The sequence below is a fragment of the Apium graveolens genome, chromosome 8 (genome assembly GCF_009905375.1).
Source record: "Apium graveolens cultivar Ventura chromosome 8, ASM990537v1, whole genome shotgun sequence".
Taxonomy (NCBI): domain Eukaryota; kingdom Viridiplantae; phylum Streptophyta; class Magnoliopsida; order Apiales; family Apiaceae; genus Apium; species Apium graveolens.
The window spans coordinates 4,609,813-4,629,027 of NC_133654.1; the positions used below are offsets into that span (position 1 = coordinate 4,609,813).

The 19,215-nt window shown below is 34.4% G+C and overlaps 2 protein-coding genes across 2 annotated transcripts; both read right to left on the reverse strand.

Moving 5' to 3' along the window:
* Positions 1-161: 161 nt before the first annotated feature.
* LOC141678475 (protein tesmin/TSO1-like CXC 5) lies at positions 162-6,807 on the reverse strand. The gene is made up of 8 exons (XM_074484808.1): positions 6,220-6,807; positions 5,363-5,470; positions 4,574-4,751; positions 2,810-3,169; positions 2,369-2,466; positions 2,169-2,263; positions 938-1,348; positions 162-564 (listed from the first exon to the last, which is right to left on the reverse strand). The coding sequence occupies exons 1-8, from the start codon at positions 6,474-6,476 to the stop codon at positions 308-310; spliced, it is 1,764 nt and encodes a 587-aa protein (XP_074340909.1). The 5' UTR covers positions 6,477-6,807; the 3' UTR covers positions 162-307.
* A 2,822-nt stretch (positions 6,808-9,629) lies between these two features.
* Positions 9,630-14,734, reverse strand: LOC141678774 (uncharacterized). Its single transcript, XM_074485156.1, has 3 exons — positions 14,489-14,734; positions 11,301-11,589; positions 9,630-10,551 (listed from the first exon to the last, which is right to left on the reverse strand). The coding sequence occupies exons 1-3, from the start codon at positions 14,652-14,654 to the stop codon at positions 9,837-9,839; spliced, it is 1,170 nt and encodes a 389-aa protein (XP_074341257.1). The 5' UTR covers positions 14,655-14,734; the 3' UTR covers positions 9,630-9,836.
* Between the last annotated feature and the right edge of the window lie 4,481 nt (positions 14,735-19,215).

Genomic DNA, 19,215 nt, shown 5'->3' on the forward strand with positions numbered 1-19,215 from the left:
GCATAACTTATACGAAGCTCCTTTAGAAAAGAACTGCGCATGTTTTCCACCTATGTATGTAACATGCATTAAACTCGAATCATTTAGTTGTCTACTGAAATGTAGTTGTGGCAGAAGTATGTCAATTTAACCCGATTACGGTTTAAATTTGTAAATACTGGTAGGCAAAAGGTCAGATCCTGGTCAATTCAAAAATGAGGCCTAGGTATAATTTAGCAGCTGCATCAACAAAGAAAGATAAGAACTACAGAGATGCAGAAGCAATTTTGGCAATAATCCCATCCTAACTTTTTACAACAATTTCTCACTACTGTTTCGAAGTTCCATTCTCAGCACTAAATGGAATTTTAGGCTGTAGGTTATTATCAGAAGCAGCGGATAGTGATGCTGAGTTAACCGTTCGAGGTACCATCGACACAGGTGGAAGCGTTGAATGTGCAGGGACACCATTGCTAAAAGGCCCTTGGTGATTTATGGTTCCTGTACTAGCATTTGCAGGGGTATTTCTGAGAGCATTACTTTGATCTTCTGATTCAGTTTGAGCCATGGTGGAACATTTCCTTTCTGCAAGATAGACAATAAACACAACAATTCAGAGGATCCAGCATGTGACCATATAATTTTTAAATAATGTATATAGATACAGTAAACACAGTTTCATATATATATATGAATTTTACTTGATTATAACAAAATATAAGAAAATTTTTGGTCAAAGTTTGATCAATTTGGCTGAGTCTTTATCCAGAAGGACATTTAAATAGGAACGGAGCAAGTTTTTTACAAGAAATGAAAACCAAAATTAGTTTCTTATCTTGTTGACAGCCCTGCCTTCACCATTTTCATCAAAGAGCCTAAACGACAACTTATGATTCATGTACAAGTGGAGTAATTAAATGCGCAAACACAATATTGAACAATTGGACAAGAGACTTACCTTTTATCTGCCCCAAGGTAATGAGCTTGTTCAGACAATCTCGAAACTTTGTTAATATAATTCTTTCTTGTTCAACATATGTTTCCGTCAAGCCTTCTCCTTCCGGCAACTGAGAGGCTGTATTATCGCCATGGCCGATTCCCCCATTTTGGGAAGCAGCAAACACTGTATCTTGTTCATCACACATCAAAGCCAGTGTTCCAGGGGACATCGGCCTTCCATTGGATAGATCAGCACCATCAGAACTGGACTCATTGGGTACAACTTTTTCGGTTTGGTTAGCACCCGAATGATCATCAATTACTGATCTTTCAGCATCAAATTCCCTCCTGCTTTGACACTGTTCTTGATTCGATGAAGTGAGGGAATTTTCTTTATGATCTTCAGCTTGCTTTTCCATAGCATTTCTATCTGTAATAAGAAGTACAAATTAACAGAAATACATATATGGATTGTACTATGATGATACTTGTATTCAGGGCAACAATATTTTCCCCATACTAGTTGAGTTATAGTTAGCTAACATGTGTAGTTCGCTGAATATAATTAGATTAATGATCTATAGTTCTCAGATAGTAAATTAGAAGAACTCATGCTCATCTGCTTGGTGAAAAGAAGAGAATAATATTTTTTTCATATAATTTAGGGAAACACATTCCAAAACAAACAAATAGTTTATACATTTAAATTAGAAGTATATGTACTTTTAAGTATACCTCTGTAGCTGGGTACTTCAACATTTCTCCTTTAACAATAAATACATTCCACTTCCCATTTCTTTAAAACATATAGGCTCATTATATACAGACACATAAAAGCTCACTTGTGGAGGTAACCAAATCTTTGGCGGGCCTCATTATTATAGTGCACACACCTTGAATGCCAAGGATTGAATAATGTACATTTTCTAGATAAGTGGATAGTCAGAGGTCCTGCTTATAGTACATGGAAGTTTCTCAAGAGCAGCTTAAAGACCAGTATGATAAATATGCTCCGAAAACTTTAAGGGTGGGTCAAGGTCAAATAAAGTGTCATTTTGGCCCATCACATGCTTACTCAATTTATCTTGTTATTAAATTTTCAGAACTGGAGTTCGAATGTGTTCTTCGTTATGGTGTTTCGAATATAATATTGAAAGATACAATTTACCCAAAAAATTTATTGCATTCAGCAGGCAAAAGATCATTGACTTTACTCGTGAAGTATCGGTCATAGGTGCAAGTATATATACCTTCGATTATCTTGCCAGTTTCTCCTGTATATACCACTAGAACAGAGCAAAGTTGCTTCAAATCCGCGGGTTGAACTAGACCTTCCAGAAGAGACCTGAAACCATGTCGTAAGCTAATTTTATTAACAAGTGACTCGTAACAAATGTTGATCATTGGTAAAAATCATCTAAATAAACTTGACAAGCACTACTATTCGTACCTGTATGATTTTGAAGGACCCACGGGTGCACAGTTGCTGACACTGGTATCAGGATTGGAAGATAAAGATGAAGGGGCAGGTCCACCGAAGAGATTCGTCTGTCAAATAAATAAATATATTTATCTATAAATCATCAAACATCACAATGTAGAATTTAATACAGGTCCCCATATTTCTTACTATATTTTGAGTTACCTTTCTACCCAGTACCTTTTTAAAAAATCATCTTCTGTTATGATTAATGTATAAGCTTTCCTCCCAGTACCATGACAATTATAATATTAGGACGCTTATGTCACAGTCATTTGGACACAAGGCAGAATACCCAGGAATACCACAGTCACAAATAACAAGTAGATACTTCTTTTTTCACGTATAATAGTTATTAAAATGGTCATAAGGTCTAAAAACATGTCAGAGGGGCCGAGACTAAAAAAATACCTGCTGAAATTGTTGGTTCCTGTGAATAGACGAATCTTTTGCTGTTGAACCAAACAAGATTTCCTGCCCTTTCCTCTTCTTGAACAGCGGAGGAGTTCCGTAACCAGAAGATCCAATCGCTCCTGTAATGGCAGCATTTGCTGCCTGATGCATAAATGCAATGTTGTTGGCATGATCACCATGAAAGAGGGCCTGCCTCTCTTCACTTCCTTCAAAATTCTTGCAGTCCATGCACCTACAGTTTTCAGAGCAAAGAATGTTGGCTTGAAAGCACTCACAGTACTTCTTCAGGCACCCTGATTTTTTGCAATGACATCCTTTATTATGCTTTGCCAATACTAAACCTTCACCAGCTTCCTCCTACATAAAGTGTAAAATTTATCAAGTATTCCAGAAGAATATAAACTGATTGTATTTTTTTTTAGTAACTTGAACTAGTATCAGTTCAGAAATAATGAAGAATGTCTTTCAAGTTTTTTTGCAGCCAACTGATAGTACAAATATGCAGAGCATTTTAAAAGTGCCAGTGACTACATAAAATTGTGTTAGGGGTACTATTGATTGTTTATTATTTGGATTCAATAATTTATTTATTTTGAGGAACTTTGATCACGAAAAAGTGCAAGGATAGAGTTCTTTTCAAAAGAATATAAACTTCTTCTGGACATTTACGCACTAGACCCCTTCCTCTATATTATCTTACAAGTCTAAACTAGAAGTCGTTCAATCTTATATACAAAGGTCATTCCTGCCTTCCACTCATATCCTTTAAATATCATTATAAATCTGCACGATCATCTTATCCTAACCTATCTCTCCCCTCCGGTTTTCTTTATATTTTTCATCATATTCACACCTTTATTCCATCCTACCCAACCAAACACATATGCAAGCAAGGAGCCAAACATGAGAAACCACTCAAGCTCAAGATAATTTTTCAGGTTGTTTCTACAGACTAAAGCTGGTTGAGAATTGATGCACAAGCATATCCTTTGAATACGTTTAGAAACTTTGTTCTCGACCAGGATATGCAAAATGCCAAAACAAAAGTTAATTGACAGGATATGTAAACTTGACCAGATATTCCCATCTTTGATGTATAACTAAACAACAAAATTGGCACCTATAGCTAAAAGACCACCTTCAATAATCATTAAACCTTAAATTATCATAAGACGATGGTTATTATAGGCAATGGTATTATAAATTACGAGAGACCTTGCAAGATAAAGTTTGTAATGGTGATGCGAGTAAAAACATCGGTAGATCAGAAACTTAAGACAAAAGTAAGTTGTTAAAAAACAGCATTCACGCAATTCCATTATGCTGTCCAACTGTGAAACCTCTAGTAAAATTAAACATTGAATAAGCCACAAATAGTGCCGACAACAGGGGTTATAACACTACTTTCTCTTCTTTCTAGACAACAGTAAGTTTAAAATATATTTAAACATCTAGACAATACTACCTCCAAAAGATTTAGTTCCTTATCATGCATCATATTTCTCAACTTAAAATAAAGATGTACAAGGTTGACCCACTTGACCATTAATTGTGTGTGCAGAATCATATGTAACCCAATTCCCATATATTAAAGATTGCACATTAAACTTTAAGGTGCAACACATCCTGAAAATATGTAGCAGGTTTAGTGTTGGAGCTAATTGTATTGGACATGGAGTTGCTATATAAACTGCAACCTTAGAGCTTGAGAGATAGAACTTATACTAAATATAAGAACAATAAAATTCACAAATCGCATACCCTATTATCTCGAGTACCATGTGGGCTGCTAGCTATTTTTGGTCGAAATGCATTTGGATTGCGTTCCAGAGTAGCTTCAACAGCTTCTCGTCTGGCAGGCTCATTTTCAACATTATTATGACAATGTACACAGTTGCAACCATCACAATATATTCCGGATGCAAAGCACTCGCAATATCTGACCACCACATTAACAAAATAAGATTAAAATCAAACTCAAGTTAAAACCCAAAAAATGCAAATTAACAGTATATTAATGTATTCAAAAAGGTCATCTACTGTTAATTAGAGGAGGAATTAGATGTCAATGCTTGAAACCGCCACTAAATGAACTACCAAGTACCATACTCCAACCTTAAGACAAGGGTTGCAAACTAATACCCAAATTGCAACCACGAGAGGTTTTTTCCAAAGTGTAAGAAATATATTCTTTTAACATAAAGTGGCATAGTAAACTATATGTAATCCAAACCCAGCAGCCACGAACACCGGGTTTGGGACTGTAAGTAAGTGAAACCTATCAAGTTCTTGCCCTGAGTTGGCTAAGGTTCTACTGACCATACTCATACCAGCCAACGGAAAGTCATTAGTCATTACACAATGTATACCATCATTGCACATGCCACTATATAGTACTTTTAATCTATTACTGCCATTATAGTAAGTTCGTAACCCAGACACTACATTTATTTGAGTAATATGTAAAAAGGTATTGTACGATGTCCATTTCTCTCAAGCAACGGACTTACAGATCTTACAAGCCAAATGAGAGGTGTTAGCAATACTTACAGCTTCAAGCAACGGGAATGTTTGCAGTTACACTGTTTTTGCTTTTTTGGTGTACCGTCTTTCACTTCAGGATTTTGTCTTGGGCGTGCTTTTGGTGATTCTGGTTTTCTGTAGAACAGATACAGTATTTTAGTGTTAAAAAATAAAAAAACTAAAAAGCAAACACTTTGCTTCTTCAAGAAAGTACAAAAAAACCCGAAGGATCATATATGCTGACATGTAGACCACATGTAACCTACAAGGAAAACACATCGGAATATGACTATGCAAAGATCCGTCATGTTAACTCAAAAAAAGCTACAAATCACATAACACATTCCCATTTTACATAAAAAAAAACATTTACAAAATATTGGGGTCAAAATTCAAATCCCTTACATGAATGAGAGAGAGAAAATGTAAGACATGAATAAACACTTTTCTGATAAAGTTTACTCTGACTTGTGTAATAGAATATGCTAACAAAATTGACAATAGCTATTTACTGGATCAACACCAGCATCTCCGGGGGTGTTTACCATTCAGAAGCAAAACCTGATGACGCAGAAGCATAAACACATTCAAATTTTAGACCGACAAATCCACAACTAATTACTTAATAGCAATCACTATAAAAAAACCTTTAACTAAACAAACCAAGTAAACAACAAATCACTTAATAAACAAATTCCCAATTATCTTTTCCGTTAAATACCAGAAACGCAAACACCTAAAACCAATTCCCAATTATCATTTCCGTTAAATACCAGAACCGCAAACACCTAAAACCACCAATAATAAAACACAAACAAACACGAAACACAAAATTCAAACCAATACAATCAACAAAACCACCAAAACTCCACAATTACGCAGACCTCGAGGGCGGATAAGGCCCCTGCGCCTGCGCTTGCATCTGCATCAACAACGACTGCGTAATCGCAGGCGTTTGCACTACAACCGGTTTCACAGGCAATTGCTGAACCACAGGCCTCAACTGACTACCTGCCAACACTCCACTTCCACTACTCTCCGATGTCATCGCACTCGTCAAAACACCTCCGAAATCTAATTGCCTCTTCGATGAAGGCTCCGATTGAGGAGCCTTTTTCGAAACACCATCACTTGGCTCCATTCGCAATTCACAGCAACAAAATATAAATTCAACGAGATCGATACGAATTTCTCAGTGTTCACTTAAAATTCAGTTATATATCTCAACATCGCACCAAAATCAACACCTCGAATCGATAAATCTGTCCTTCAACAACAGAAAACAACAACGAAACTTTACGAATAAATTATATAAACATATAAATTATATGAATATATATTTATATATGATATAAATATATATAGATTCAATTGAATCAATGTTGAATCGAGCTCAATTGATGATATAGATACAAGAGTGTTGTATGTATATGTAACAAGAAGAGGAGAGAGTTTGTTTGTGTTGTGTTGATTGTAGCTCCCTCTCTAGCTTTTGAAATTTCAATTTTTACGATTTATTTTTTCGACCGTGTGATTAGGAATTAATCGGACGGTGGATATTTGATGTTCGGGGTGTTTAGTGTTTTTATTTGGTTTTTAATCGGACGGTTGTAATTTGCTGTAAGTGTGGAGGTGACTTTGGTTATTTTACATTTGAATTCGATATCATATAATGAAATTTTTTACATAGAAAAATAAAATAATTTTGCGCAATGTATTTGCTTTTTTTGTGGTTAAATTGATAAATTTTTGATTGAAAATATAATGTTTGAATATTTAAAAATTTAAAAATAGATTTCAATAAATACTCATATATCTTTTAAAATATAGGGTTAATGGCCCCTACTCCCTAGATGATTACACAACAAATTTATATTATTAATACACTATTTTAGGGGGAATTATTTTATGTATTATTTACTGAGTTAGGGTTCTTTAAAAAGTGGTCTCTCTGGTTAGAGTTTACGGGGTAGGGTATGTTAATATTTTTGCTCAGAGAAGAACTTCAACAGAATACTATAACACTATAATAATATAAATTTTGGTGTAAAATCAAGATAGTAAGACACGAAATTTGGTATCAAAAATATATGTGGTATAATTTTTACATCAAATTTGATGTAATTCATAATTCCTACTATGGCCTCGAATTTATTAACAAAAACAAATTTATTTCCACGTATCCAATTTATATCCTATTATATCCAAATAATTTATCTACTTTTGAAAAATTAAGAATATCATATTCTTATATAGACATTTAGTGTAAGATATAATGTAAATAGAGTGGAACTGATTTTATATATAGTGTAATTTTAATACTAAAATAGTGTTAAAGTTACATTATTTTAATATTATGCGTATTTCAGACTTTATTCTAAGCGGATATATTAAATATATTTGATTAAATCTTTTTATAACGTAGGATATGCCTAAACTTTCACCCCGAGACCAGACCTTACTTTAAACGTAATATAACGGATATATTTGATTTAACTTGCGGATAATGAGACGGGCTCTAGAAATTCGGATAACGGGATGGGCTCTAGATCGACTACGGATTGAATCAATTTCGAGTCGGATCCACTTTCGAATTATGATATATTTGGAGACCATTTGTATCGGATCAGATGTGATTCGATGCGGGTCTTATTCGGATTAAAAGCGGATAAAATTCGGATCAAGATCAGATAAAAGTCGGTTCGTGTATTTTCGGATCAGAACTTATTAATTTTTCCAAATTTTGAGACTTAAAAAATATTCTTTTAATTAAATGTAGAATTTTTAATATAATATAATGTAATTTTACAAAAACTTATGAATAAATAATTATATTATCATAAACATAAAATACTTTTAAGTATGAATTCTATTTATTTCGGGTCATATTCAGTTGTGTTAATATATTACCCGGTTTTGATTGGTTACAATTTATAATCAGATCCAGTATTTCAGATCATTTTTTAATTGGGTTAATATTCGGATCAATTTAATTTAATTTTCAGATAACTATCAGATTATATAATTATGATCTCGATTTCATGAATATCGGCTCAGTTTTTCGGATACAGAGTTACAAACTCAATTTATATTTCTCGAATTGTAAAGTTCTCTAAAAATGACATTTTTCATATAATTAAATTCCCCTTTTGAAGAGAAGCGTGCAGGGCAAATCTATTGGAGTAGAGCTATCGGAGATAAGTTAGTTGCGTCGGAAAAAGGGAGTCAGAAAGATGAAGTAGCTGTGGAAAAGAAAGAGGTGATTCCAGCTGAGCGTACTAGGATTCCTAAACCCGTTTCTCCCGTTAATTACTTCCTTGATAAGCGTAATTTGATTACAGCTAAATTTTAAATGTGACAAGTTTGAGTTTTTAGCCGGACACTGAAAATTAAGGAGGAAGATAGTTCTTATCACATGTGAATATAAAATCATGAGTCAAGGTACTATTTCGCTTATTTTTACGTATTTTTATATATCATTATATATTCTGTGCATATATAAATTAAAGGTTTTTTGAGAAAACTGCATATTCATTTTCTTTTGGAATGAGGATAAAAATGCATATAATACACCATTCTCAGACATTATCCTAAACAATATTTACTTAATACAATTAATTGATCGATTACATTACCGGATAGCAAAAATAATATGACTCCCCCCAAAATAGTAGTATCCTTTTGAATTTTTTTTTTCTAATACATGTTCATTTTTCAATTTATAATATAAATTTATTACTCCCTCAGCCCCTTTCTTCCAATTATTTACATTTTTGAAAAAGTTTCCTGTCACGCATTTTAAAATGAATAAAAAATATAGGTATGTAACTCATTTTTATAATTTTCTTTTTCTGAATAAAAGTTGAATTTTTAATTTTTATTCAGAAAAAAAAAATTATAAAAAAAAATTATGTAAAAAATTGAAAGGGACGGAGGAAGTAATATTTTTCTTTCAAAATTGTCCCTGAAAATTGTATAACAATGAATCTAGATAAATAGTACATTCATGCATTTACGATGAATATTAAGTGAAAATATATCACTAAATTATTATTTTCCTAACAAGCGTGAAATTGAAAATAGATTATTACTGTGAAATGATGGAAGTACTTTTATCCGCATTTCACGATTAATTCCACATAATTTGTAAACGATAGCTAAACCCTGTAATTTCTTCAGGTTAATTTCCAGGATAATTAAACATAGCAAATCTATAAATCCTGTCCATTTTTCACCCTTACACATGGAAAAAAGGGTTCATAGTGAACACTGTCTAGTGTCTAACATTCACAACTAAACCAATAAAAATTAGAGCTAGAATTAAAAGTTAGGAAAGATAATAACACAATATTAAATAGAGTATGAATTTCTTCCGGGCTCACAACAGTTCCCAGGAATTGTTTTATGAAAGCAACAAAACTTGTAAAGTGTCAAACGGTCTCCTCTAACATCATACCAATTGAGGCCACTACAAGGATTTGTACTTCACTCCCAACAGAACTCAGTATGCATCACCGACTCGATCCCGCCCCATAGGCCGCCTGTCATCTCGATCTCTTTCCATGTAGATGTCTCTGCGGTAGTTCTTAAGTGATGGTAGATCCCTGACAGGAGATCGACTCCTCTCTCTCACGTCATGGGGCCTCAGGAGAGGTAGATCCCTGACTGGAGACCGGCTCCTCTCTCTCACATCATGAGGCCTTGGTGGAGGTAGATCCCTGACTGGAGTCAGACTCCTGTCTCTCATGTCATGAGGCCAGTGACCACGAGGAGGAAGCAATGCAGGAGGCTCATGCGGGGATAGTGGTCGCCTTTCATACCCTTTCCTGTCGCTTAAGATGGTATCTCTTTCCCGCTCTCTTTCCCAATCCAGAGGAATTGGTCTCTCAAACCTTGGCCTGTCCCTGAATCTGTCTTCAAGATAATCCGGATGATCTCTGCGCATCTGCTGGTCAGGAAAACGACCTTCACGCCTGCGTGGAGGACCGAGCCCAAACTCTCTAGGACCACCCCTAGCCCAACTCCGAGGAGGAGATCTGTAACCACCCATGGGCCTCCCAGGATAACGGTCCAGTGCAGGTCCTGGTCCAGGGTAGCGTCGAGCAAAAGGAGGTGGAAACCCTGCATAACCCCTCCTAGGACTCCGAGCTAGATCATACCGGGGTCTTTTGCACTTGTTACAGGACTCTCTCCTTGCAAAGTTCAAATTATTACACCTGGAAATATATAAACCACTGGATGAGAAAGGATTATTATATTACACTGAACAGGAGCCAAAAAGTTTAGAAAATATTATTGAAATAATTACAAATGATAAAGAAAATGGAATTTAGGCATAAGCTATTTACATATAAAACATATTGATTCTTCTTTAAATTAAAGATCACTATGGAGCTGTACTAAATCAATAACATTAGTTAAACACATGTGCAACCTATAAAACAGTATCAACTAGACAGTCATCATGTAAACACGTCCTGATGAATAACAGTATTAATATATATGAATGACTGAGAATCGTCTATGAAAAAATCAACAGAAAGATCAAGCTAACTAAAGAATGTGGAAGTTTGATGCTTAACATGAAAGCACAACTATAGAGCGGGAAGCTGATATTTATCCATATTCCATCGGTATAACGTAAGTCCTAAACTATATACACAAAATACAGATCAATTCTACTTATATGAAAAATCACTGAGGAGCTATTAGCAAATGGATAACAAAAGTTAAACACATGTACAGCCTATAAAACAGTATCAGCACACCAGTCACTACGTAAATGTGTCTTGATGAATAAAGAAATGTACATAAATGCCTGACGCGTCTATGAAAACTTCAACAGAAAACTCAAGCTTAACTAAAGAATTTGGAAGTGTTCAATGTGAAGAAGTACAAAAATTTACAGGGCATACAGAAGTAAAAAAAATATACAGGGCATCAAGTATGAAAATACAGGTCTCACCTGGGGTCAGGGCATACCCAATCTCCTTCCCTCGGACGCACATTAGGACTGTTTCTAGGCAGGTCATCACCCCTGAATGGTCCAGGACCTAAACCTCTACCATTAAACCTGCCACCTTCCCTCATATGACCATAAGGGGGTGAATGATCTCGATATCTTGGAGGATCTCTTCCTCTGCCAAATCCATGACTGCGAGGTGGACCATTTGGATGATCAAATTCAGGACTATAGCGACGTTCTGTAGTTCTACGCCGCCCAGGAGAAGCTGAACCTGCACGCACTCTATATCCTGAAAACCCAGTAATGTCCAAAGAAGTTAAAATAAGGAAACCAATAACACATCAAAATACAGAAGATAAAAATGCCCCGACAGCCAGGGAATGACGATTGACCCCCAAAATATATCAATCAAACTCAGCCAATCCTGAAATAACAGTTACCATCATTCCTGCATTCTTTTTCATGTGTAATACAGAAACAATAGACTAGGCATAGAGAAAGTACAAAGCTCATCCGCTTAAACCCAATGATCTGATAAAACAAACCCACAGAACAAACCCACAGACATTATCTTAAGAAATAAAACCCTGATCACTGATTAAGAGAAGAGAATTTAACCATATCCTCACCCATATATAGGCACACAGTTGAGAGAGAGTCTAGTATTAATCCTATAAAATTAAACCGACATAGCACTGCCAATGCACCTGCAAGAATCATCAAGACCAGATACTCATACCTACAGAGAACTAATAACCAAAATCCCACTGTGTTCTATGATGAACAAGTTGAATAACCCACCATCCATATATCCACCTCCTTCGATTAATGCAATTTCTAAAAACTTATATGTTCAGTTCTAGTTCCCAGATATTAAACCATAAACCCTACTATAGTGTGAGGAAGATACAAACTAGGTAATCTGAGTAACCAAGTTTCATGTAAAGTTGAAGCGAACTTGGGGAAGAATCAATTCAAACCAGTTAACCAATTAATTTGAATAAATTCCTAAGACCATCCATTTAACAAGGCACAATTTCCAGCAAACCATGGATCTCACTCTAATTGTCAACCCAAACCCACCGAGAATTAACTATAAATTTTACGGGTAACCAGGCATCATTTCCATAATTGTGCAGAACACGGACAGAATTTGACCCCAGTACAAAACATCATCTTCATTTATTTGCTCCTGCCTCGAATGATATTGTAAGCTCAACCACTCATCAAAATAACATAATCCCGGAACAAGTTAACACCTCCATCGTAACACAAAATAACACCATGGCAAAACGCTTGTGCATTCATGACCGCAGATGAGACAATGTACAAATGACATTGCCACATGCCTACCCCAAACTAAACAAACACAAAAAAATAAATTCCCAACCCAAATTCCATTCCCGGGAAACAAACCAATGCGCCTTCTCAAGACACCATGATCTTGCACCAGGCAACATTGTCAGCTGTAAAACACAATAGCAAAATCGTTTATAATTTGAAGATCCATAGATTTAGTGCTGGCGCATATTGAGCAGGTTACTGAAACCTACATTGGATCAAAACAAGAAGCAAGAATGCACCTATAGAGCTCATGAATCTCTGCTACTTACCGTTATGAATTAGATGATATTACTTGAGCATGTTCCGATGTTAGTCATGTTATAGTATCATCTATATGTGAACTGAATATGATAATAGAACTGTTGAAGCGGACACAATCATATAACAAATTAATTACTTGCTGCAACATTAGATAAGATACAGGCTACAAGTTTTGATAATTATATATTCTTCTTGAAACAGTTAGAAATTTGCACAGAAGTGGATATTTGAAATGTAACTCAATTGCAGTAAAAGATAACATATAAATTCATAACAGTTTTTCTAAATATACACGTTTTTTCAATGAAAAACAGAAACAATAAAAAAAATTGGTTTAGAAATATATGCTTGCATGGTTTAATTTAACGTCATTAAATTCCAACACTAAAAGCTTTCAATAAAATGTTTTGCAGCACAACATCAACTCGGGCCATTCCAGGACTACTTCAAAGAATGATGTTAATATGTCATTAACGATCTTTTAATTTTTTTTTAAAGGAAATCAAAAGAATTTCAAAGATATTAGCTGCTGCTTTACACAGACAAATTAAAATTGGGGGAAGGGAGAGGGGGGGGGGACAGAGAGAGAGAGAGAGAGAGAGTTTACAGATTCAAACACAAAGGAAGACTGGATCATCATATCAATTTTTTAAGAGAAATTTGACAATAAAATTATAAAAGCAATACAAAAGAAACAGGCCTTCCAACTTAAAAAACAAAAATATAAAAATTTAAATCATTTTAACCGTTTAAAAGATCATAACAGTCAAAAAAAGCAAAGACCAGTCTGGTTGTAAATACATCAAGTCATTGATCTGTAGCACTATATATGCTAGATGCAACTTTATTCTTAAAATACATAGACTCTCAATTCAAGACTGTAAACGTGACAAAAGCACAGATTTAATACTTAAAAACAGTGTCCGTGTAGAACCTAATTTTGAGCACTCTAGAACAAAGGTCCTTGCAGAGCCGGATCAAGCCTGGCCTCTCGTCCCCACTACAATTAATGCAAGTTCAAATTTCCCAAAGTACCTCGTTAGTTATATTAAAACTCAAATCACATACTAAACTTTCCAAAGCTCAAAAGTTGCTCAAGGGTTACCTAACCATTTAATTTATTATTCTATGCACACGTACTTTTAAAGCTAGTAAAACAATAGAACCATAAAAAATCACTATCTTAAAAGTTACAATAAGCGCAAAAATCACATAAAAAGTACTACTACGACTACTTCCTAAACCTTCAATTATTAAAAACACATCAATTTAAAGCAAAAATCACAACCATAAAACAAGTAAATTTAAACACAACTCTACAATAACAATAAAACTAAACGAAACCACATATACTAGTACTATCACTACTTTCTAAACAGTCAATTCTATTAATCTAATTAATTCGATTATACCGTAAATTTCAAAGCATAGAATGACAATACAACCATCAAAAATTAGAGTTTCGCAAAAAAAAGCACAAAATCACATACGAATACAACAGATCTACAGTAATTAACAAACTAGAGATTAAAAAACAACAAAAATAGTAAAATAATTATAAAAGATTGAATTTTTTAGCTTACCATCAGCGAATTGATCGGAGCGAGAATAAGGAGGCGGGCCGGGTCGGACCTCACCGGGTTCGTAGTCGCTACCACCGCCACCACCGTCGCTGTCAGTTGGCCGGACGACGAGACTGCTGAGAAGAGGCTGATGTGGCATCGTCGGATCTTTCTCTCTCGAACCCATCTCTCTCTCTCTCTCTCTCGCTGTCAATTGTTTAAATAAAGAGAAAAGGGCGAGAACCCTAATTAAAAAGAAGGTGTGAGCACTTTACCAAAAAAAAAGCCTACTTACGCACATGTTAATACCTCTATTTTTTTTTATTAGTATTTGTTTTGAAATTTAATTGGGTGGAGAAAAAATGAGGATTAGGTTTTTTGTTTTTGTTAAAAAATGTAAATATGTCAAATATTTAATTTTGAAAAAGAGTGGTTCTTTTTTATATTGGGTAACTATAAGATTGGATTTCATTTTTTTTGTATAAGTTAGATTAGAACTAAAAGATTATACCATAATTTTGATTGAATAACATTTTGTTCATAACTATCAAAAAAACATTTTTTCTTAAAATATTTTTAGATTAGAGGCTTGTTTAATATTTAATAATTGAATAGATATAATATTAAAACAGTATGTGTGACCTTTTTTTATATTATATAGCTATCATAGTCATTAATTAATTTCATTTATTAAATTATAACGAGTTATCCATCTCAAAATTCAAATAAAAAGTACAAATTTAACATATGAATTTATAAATATTAATTAATAATTTCACCAATTTTAAGGTAGAGGTGTTACGAGTTGTCTAATATTTCAACTCTATTTATTCCGAGGAAACGGTAAATGTGTGGAAATAAGTTAACTAGAAATAAAAACTAAATTTAAAATATAATTAAAAATTATCATGATTACCCAGTTTCTTCCTATATCTTAGCTAAATTAATGTAATAAACAATTTTTTATATTCAGGGTAACTATAGGTAAGTCTAGATAACTTTTCGAGGATGACAAATCTTCTATGTATATTATTACATTACATGATCGAAGTATGATCACATTCAAATATAATTATTGTGAGTGGATTTTAATAAAAAGTACATTATTATTTTCATTAATCCTATCCTATCTATTATAATCTCTACTTTTATTCAAGTTTTGCTTGCTAAACATGTAATGTCTATGATCATGTGGGAGAGAAGTGACAATATGAATACTATAATTTTTTGCCTGCTTCGCAAGGTGTTAATTTCATTTTTTTAAATAAATTTTTCGTTAATAGTAATAAAAATGTGTTTCAGCTGCACATAAAAAGAGTATACATAATTATTAAGATTTATTATTAATGGGCATGATATTATAAATATACAATACCCTTCATCCATCCTCTCAAATATCCAACGATCATTGTTCAGCAATCAGCTTACATAATGGCGGAATGTTCTTGCGTAGATCTTTTCACTGTTGTGTGATCATTATCCGTTAAAAGATAAGAAAGTAAGTTAAGGCCTACTGCAAAAATAATGTCTAACATGTGTTTAGACAAATTCAACAATGTATTTCATATATATATTTTTTATTACATTCCCCGATCACATTAAATCAGCAAAACTCTGCGAGATTTATTCAAAAACTCCGCTAAAATTTGCGTACAATTAAAATCAGCCAAAATTAGCAACAATCAATCAAATTTAATGGATTGTTATAAATGTTCTAAAATCTGAATTGAATACACCCCTCATATACTATTAAGTAGATTTATAGTTGATTTTATGAAAATAAAAATAAAACTAGATTTATAGTTGATTTTATCAAAATAAAAATATTAATACTTAATGACCTTTTCAGCCTCAAGGTTTGCACTCGTACACCCATAAACCCATTAGGTTTAAAACCATACATTTTTGTCACTCGGTTATCCAAAACATGTTTTTTAATCCTTGGGCCGAGTTGGACCGCATTAATGTTACAGAGAAGCCCAAATCGGCAGGGTTAATTATGTCCTTTAACACCTGATATTCAGACAATGTAATTATACAAACACAAACACGAACGATCCCTTGTCTTTACATCTCCTTCAACCCCTTTCATTTTCATCTAACCCTTTCATCTTGATCTTGGCCTTCAACAACGACGTTTACTGGTCTGAAATCATGGCCGATTCAGATGAACTCTCTACTGGTATGATTTCTTAAACTATCATTCTGATTTTTAATTGATCGTCTTTGTATTGTATGAGTTAGCCTTTAATGATACTTATATTGTTAAATAGTTGATGCTTTTGTGTATATATAAAGTATTTGATGTTGCATGTTGTGATAATTATGTGTGTGTTTTTGTAGAGACTAAATCTTGTATCCCCCGATGTTAAATGTTATACTTGATTTATTTTGCTATTAAATGTGATGGTATCATAAATTTAACCTCATATCATGGTGGGAGGTTAAAATGGGCACCACGAACTGATATGTTGGTGGACGAGTGACATTGTACTATTTTGAATCTGAAGGGAAATTGACTTATGATAATTTGAGAGCTCGAACTAAAGTTATAGGTCATGGTGGACTATTTTATATGTGCTATTGGAATCCTACTAAAGATTTGGAAAATGGTCTAGTTCTAATGAGATGTCAAACTGATATAGAGGATATGATAGGGTTTGTTAGGACAAATAATAACAAGATAGATGTTTATGTCAAGCATTGTGATGAAACCAGTTTGGACTCGTTTGAAGATCATAATTATTTCAAAAGATTGAAGGAGATGGAAGTAATGATGTTTGGGAGTGGAGTGATGAACTTGATGACTATAATTTTGATGATTCTGACTATTTTATAACTGATGATGACATGGTTTTTGCTAACAATGTTGATGAGGGGGTGGAATGGGTAGGTAGAAACAGAGAAGACTTAGGACTAGGTAAGGAAGTGGGAGATGAAAGTGAAGGGGAAAGACATGAAAGTGATGACTTAGATAGTTTGCCATATAATGACTTGGATTTGATGCTCTTAAGAGAAGGCAATCATTTTCATTGTTCAAAGATAGTGACAATATAAAGTGGATTGTTGGGACCATCTTCACAGATCATTATCAATGCAGAGAGGCCATAATGAAGCATTTCTACACTGAATGGAGGGTAGTGAATTAGTCAATCCAAACGACATCACTAAGAACTCATAATGGTCATACCTTGTTCTGAATGCAGTTTTTGGTATATCTTCAAACTTGATCTTCAGTTTGTGGTAGCCATATCTCAAGTCAATCTTTGAAAAATAACATGCTCATTTAAGCTGGTCAAATAAATCGCCAATCCTCGACAAATGATACTTGTTCTTGATCGTCAACTTGTTCAGCTCATTATAATCAACACATAACCTCATACTTCCATCCTTCTTTTTCACAAATAACACTGGAGCACCCCACAGAGAAAGACTTGGTCGGATGACTCCTTTATCCAACAGTTCTTGAAGTTGTTTGGCCAATTCCTTCATTTCCACTGGAGCCATTCGGTATGGAGTTTTAGAAACTAGTTCTGATCCTGGTATTAAATCAATGGAGAACTCTATTTCTCGATCATGTGGTAATCCTGGCAACTCTTCCGGAAAGACGTCGGGATATTCTCTTACTATGGGAATCTCATCCAAAGTAGGGGTCTCTTTCTTAGTATATACCACATGAGCTAAATATGCTTCACATCCTTACCTTAACAATTTCTTTGTCTGCAGTACTGAGAGAAACTTCTTGTCCTGCTTTTGACCTAGGTAGCTTATCCTTACATTATCTTTTGTATACATAACAACTCTCTTTTCCCTGCAGTCAATATTTGCCTTATACAGAGACAACCAATCCATGCCTAGAATAACATCGAATTCTCGTAACTCAAAAGATAATAGGTCGACGGGAAAAGAATGACCTGAAATCTCTATTGAGCACTTATGGCAGAATTGACTTACAGGTACTTTATCTTGATTAGACAACTCTATGGTCAAAGGTTCATCTAAGTCTTCCAACATTAATTGCATTTTATTCACACAGTTCATGGATATAAAAGATTTAGATGCTCCCGAATCAAATAGAACGTTAACAGGCACGGAATTAAGAGGAAGCATACCTGCAACTACATCGGAATCCTGAGTCGTGGATTTCTTAGTCATTTTAAAAGTTCTAGCTCTAGCGGTACTTGTTGCTGGTCCTTGAGATGCACTTCTTCCTACACTGCCCTGGGTAACTGATCTACAATTCCTAGCAATATGCCCCACTTTGCCGTAGCTGAAATAGGTTACTCCTTGGTTCTCAGATTTACACTTAGTGAAATAATGACCCTTTTGGCCACACTTGAAACAGTTGACGTTCTCTATGCACTGACCACTATGCTTCTTTTCGCATGTCTTACAATCGATCACCGGCTTGCTGAACTTTGTCGGAGTAGAATTGACTGAGGTAGTATTGGGCCTAACTTGGGGGAAATTCTGCCTCCTGAATTTCCTGGCTTTATTCCTTCCAAACCGTCACTGAAACTTCTGACTTACTCCTTCTTGTGTTGACTTTGCAGACCCAACTTCAAACTTCCTTTTCTTCTCACCTCTTTCCTTAGCAGCCAACCTTTGATCACTTTATATCACTAAGGCAGCCTGAACTACCGAAGTATATATCTTGAGTTGTAAAGCTACAACTCCACTCCTAATCTCTGGCTTCAATCCTTGTTGAAACCGCTTCGCTCTCTGAGCTTCCGAACTCACATACTCTG

Bases quoted from the DNA above. Each gene is read 5' to 3' on its own strand.
- LOC141678774 (XM_074485156.1), bottom strand. From the start codon at position 14,654: ATGGGTTCGAGAGAGAAAGATCCGACGATGCCACATCAGCCTCTTCTC. The intron at 11,590-14,488 runs GTAAGCTAAAAA...CTGGGTTTTCAG, and splicing joins CTCCGATCAATTCGCTGATG to GATATAGAGTGCGTGCAGGT. The intron at 10,552-11,300 runs GTGAGACCTGTA...ATATATTTCCAG, and splicing joins TGGGTATGCCCTGACCCCAG to GTGTAATAATTTGAACTTTG.
- LOC141678475 (XM_074484808.1), bottom strand. From the start codon at position 6,476: ATGGAGCCAAGTGATGGTGTTTCGAAAAAGGCTCCTCAATCGGAGCCT. The intron at 3,170-4,573 runs GTATGCGATTTG...CACTTTATGTAG, and splicing joins ATGGTACTCGAGATAATAGG to GAGGAAGCTGGTGAAGGTTT. The intron at 565-937 runs GTAAGTCTCTTG...TCTATCTTGCAG, and splicing joins TACCTTGGGGCAGATAAAAG to AAAGGAAATGTTCCACCATG.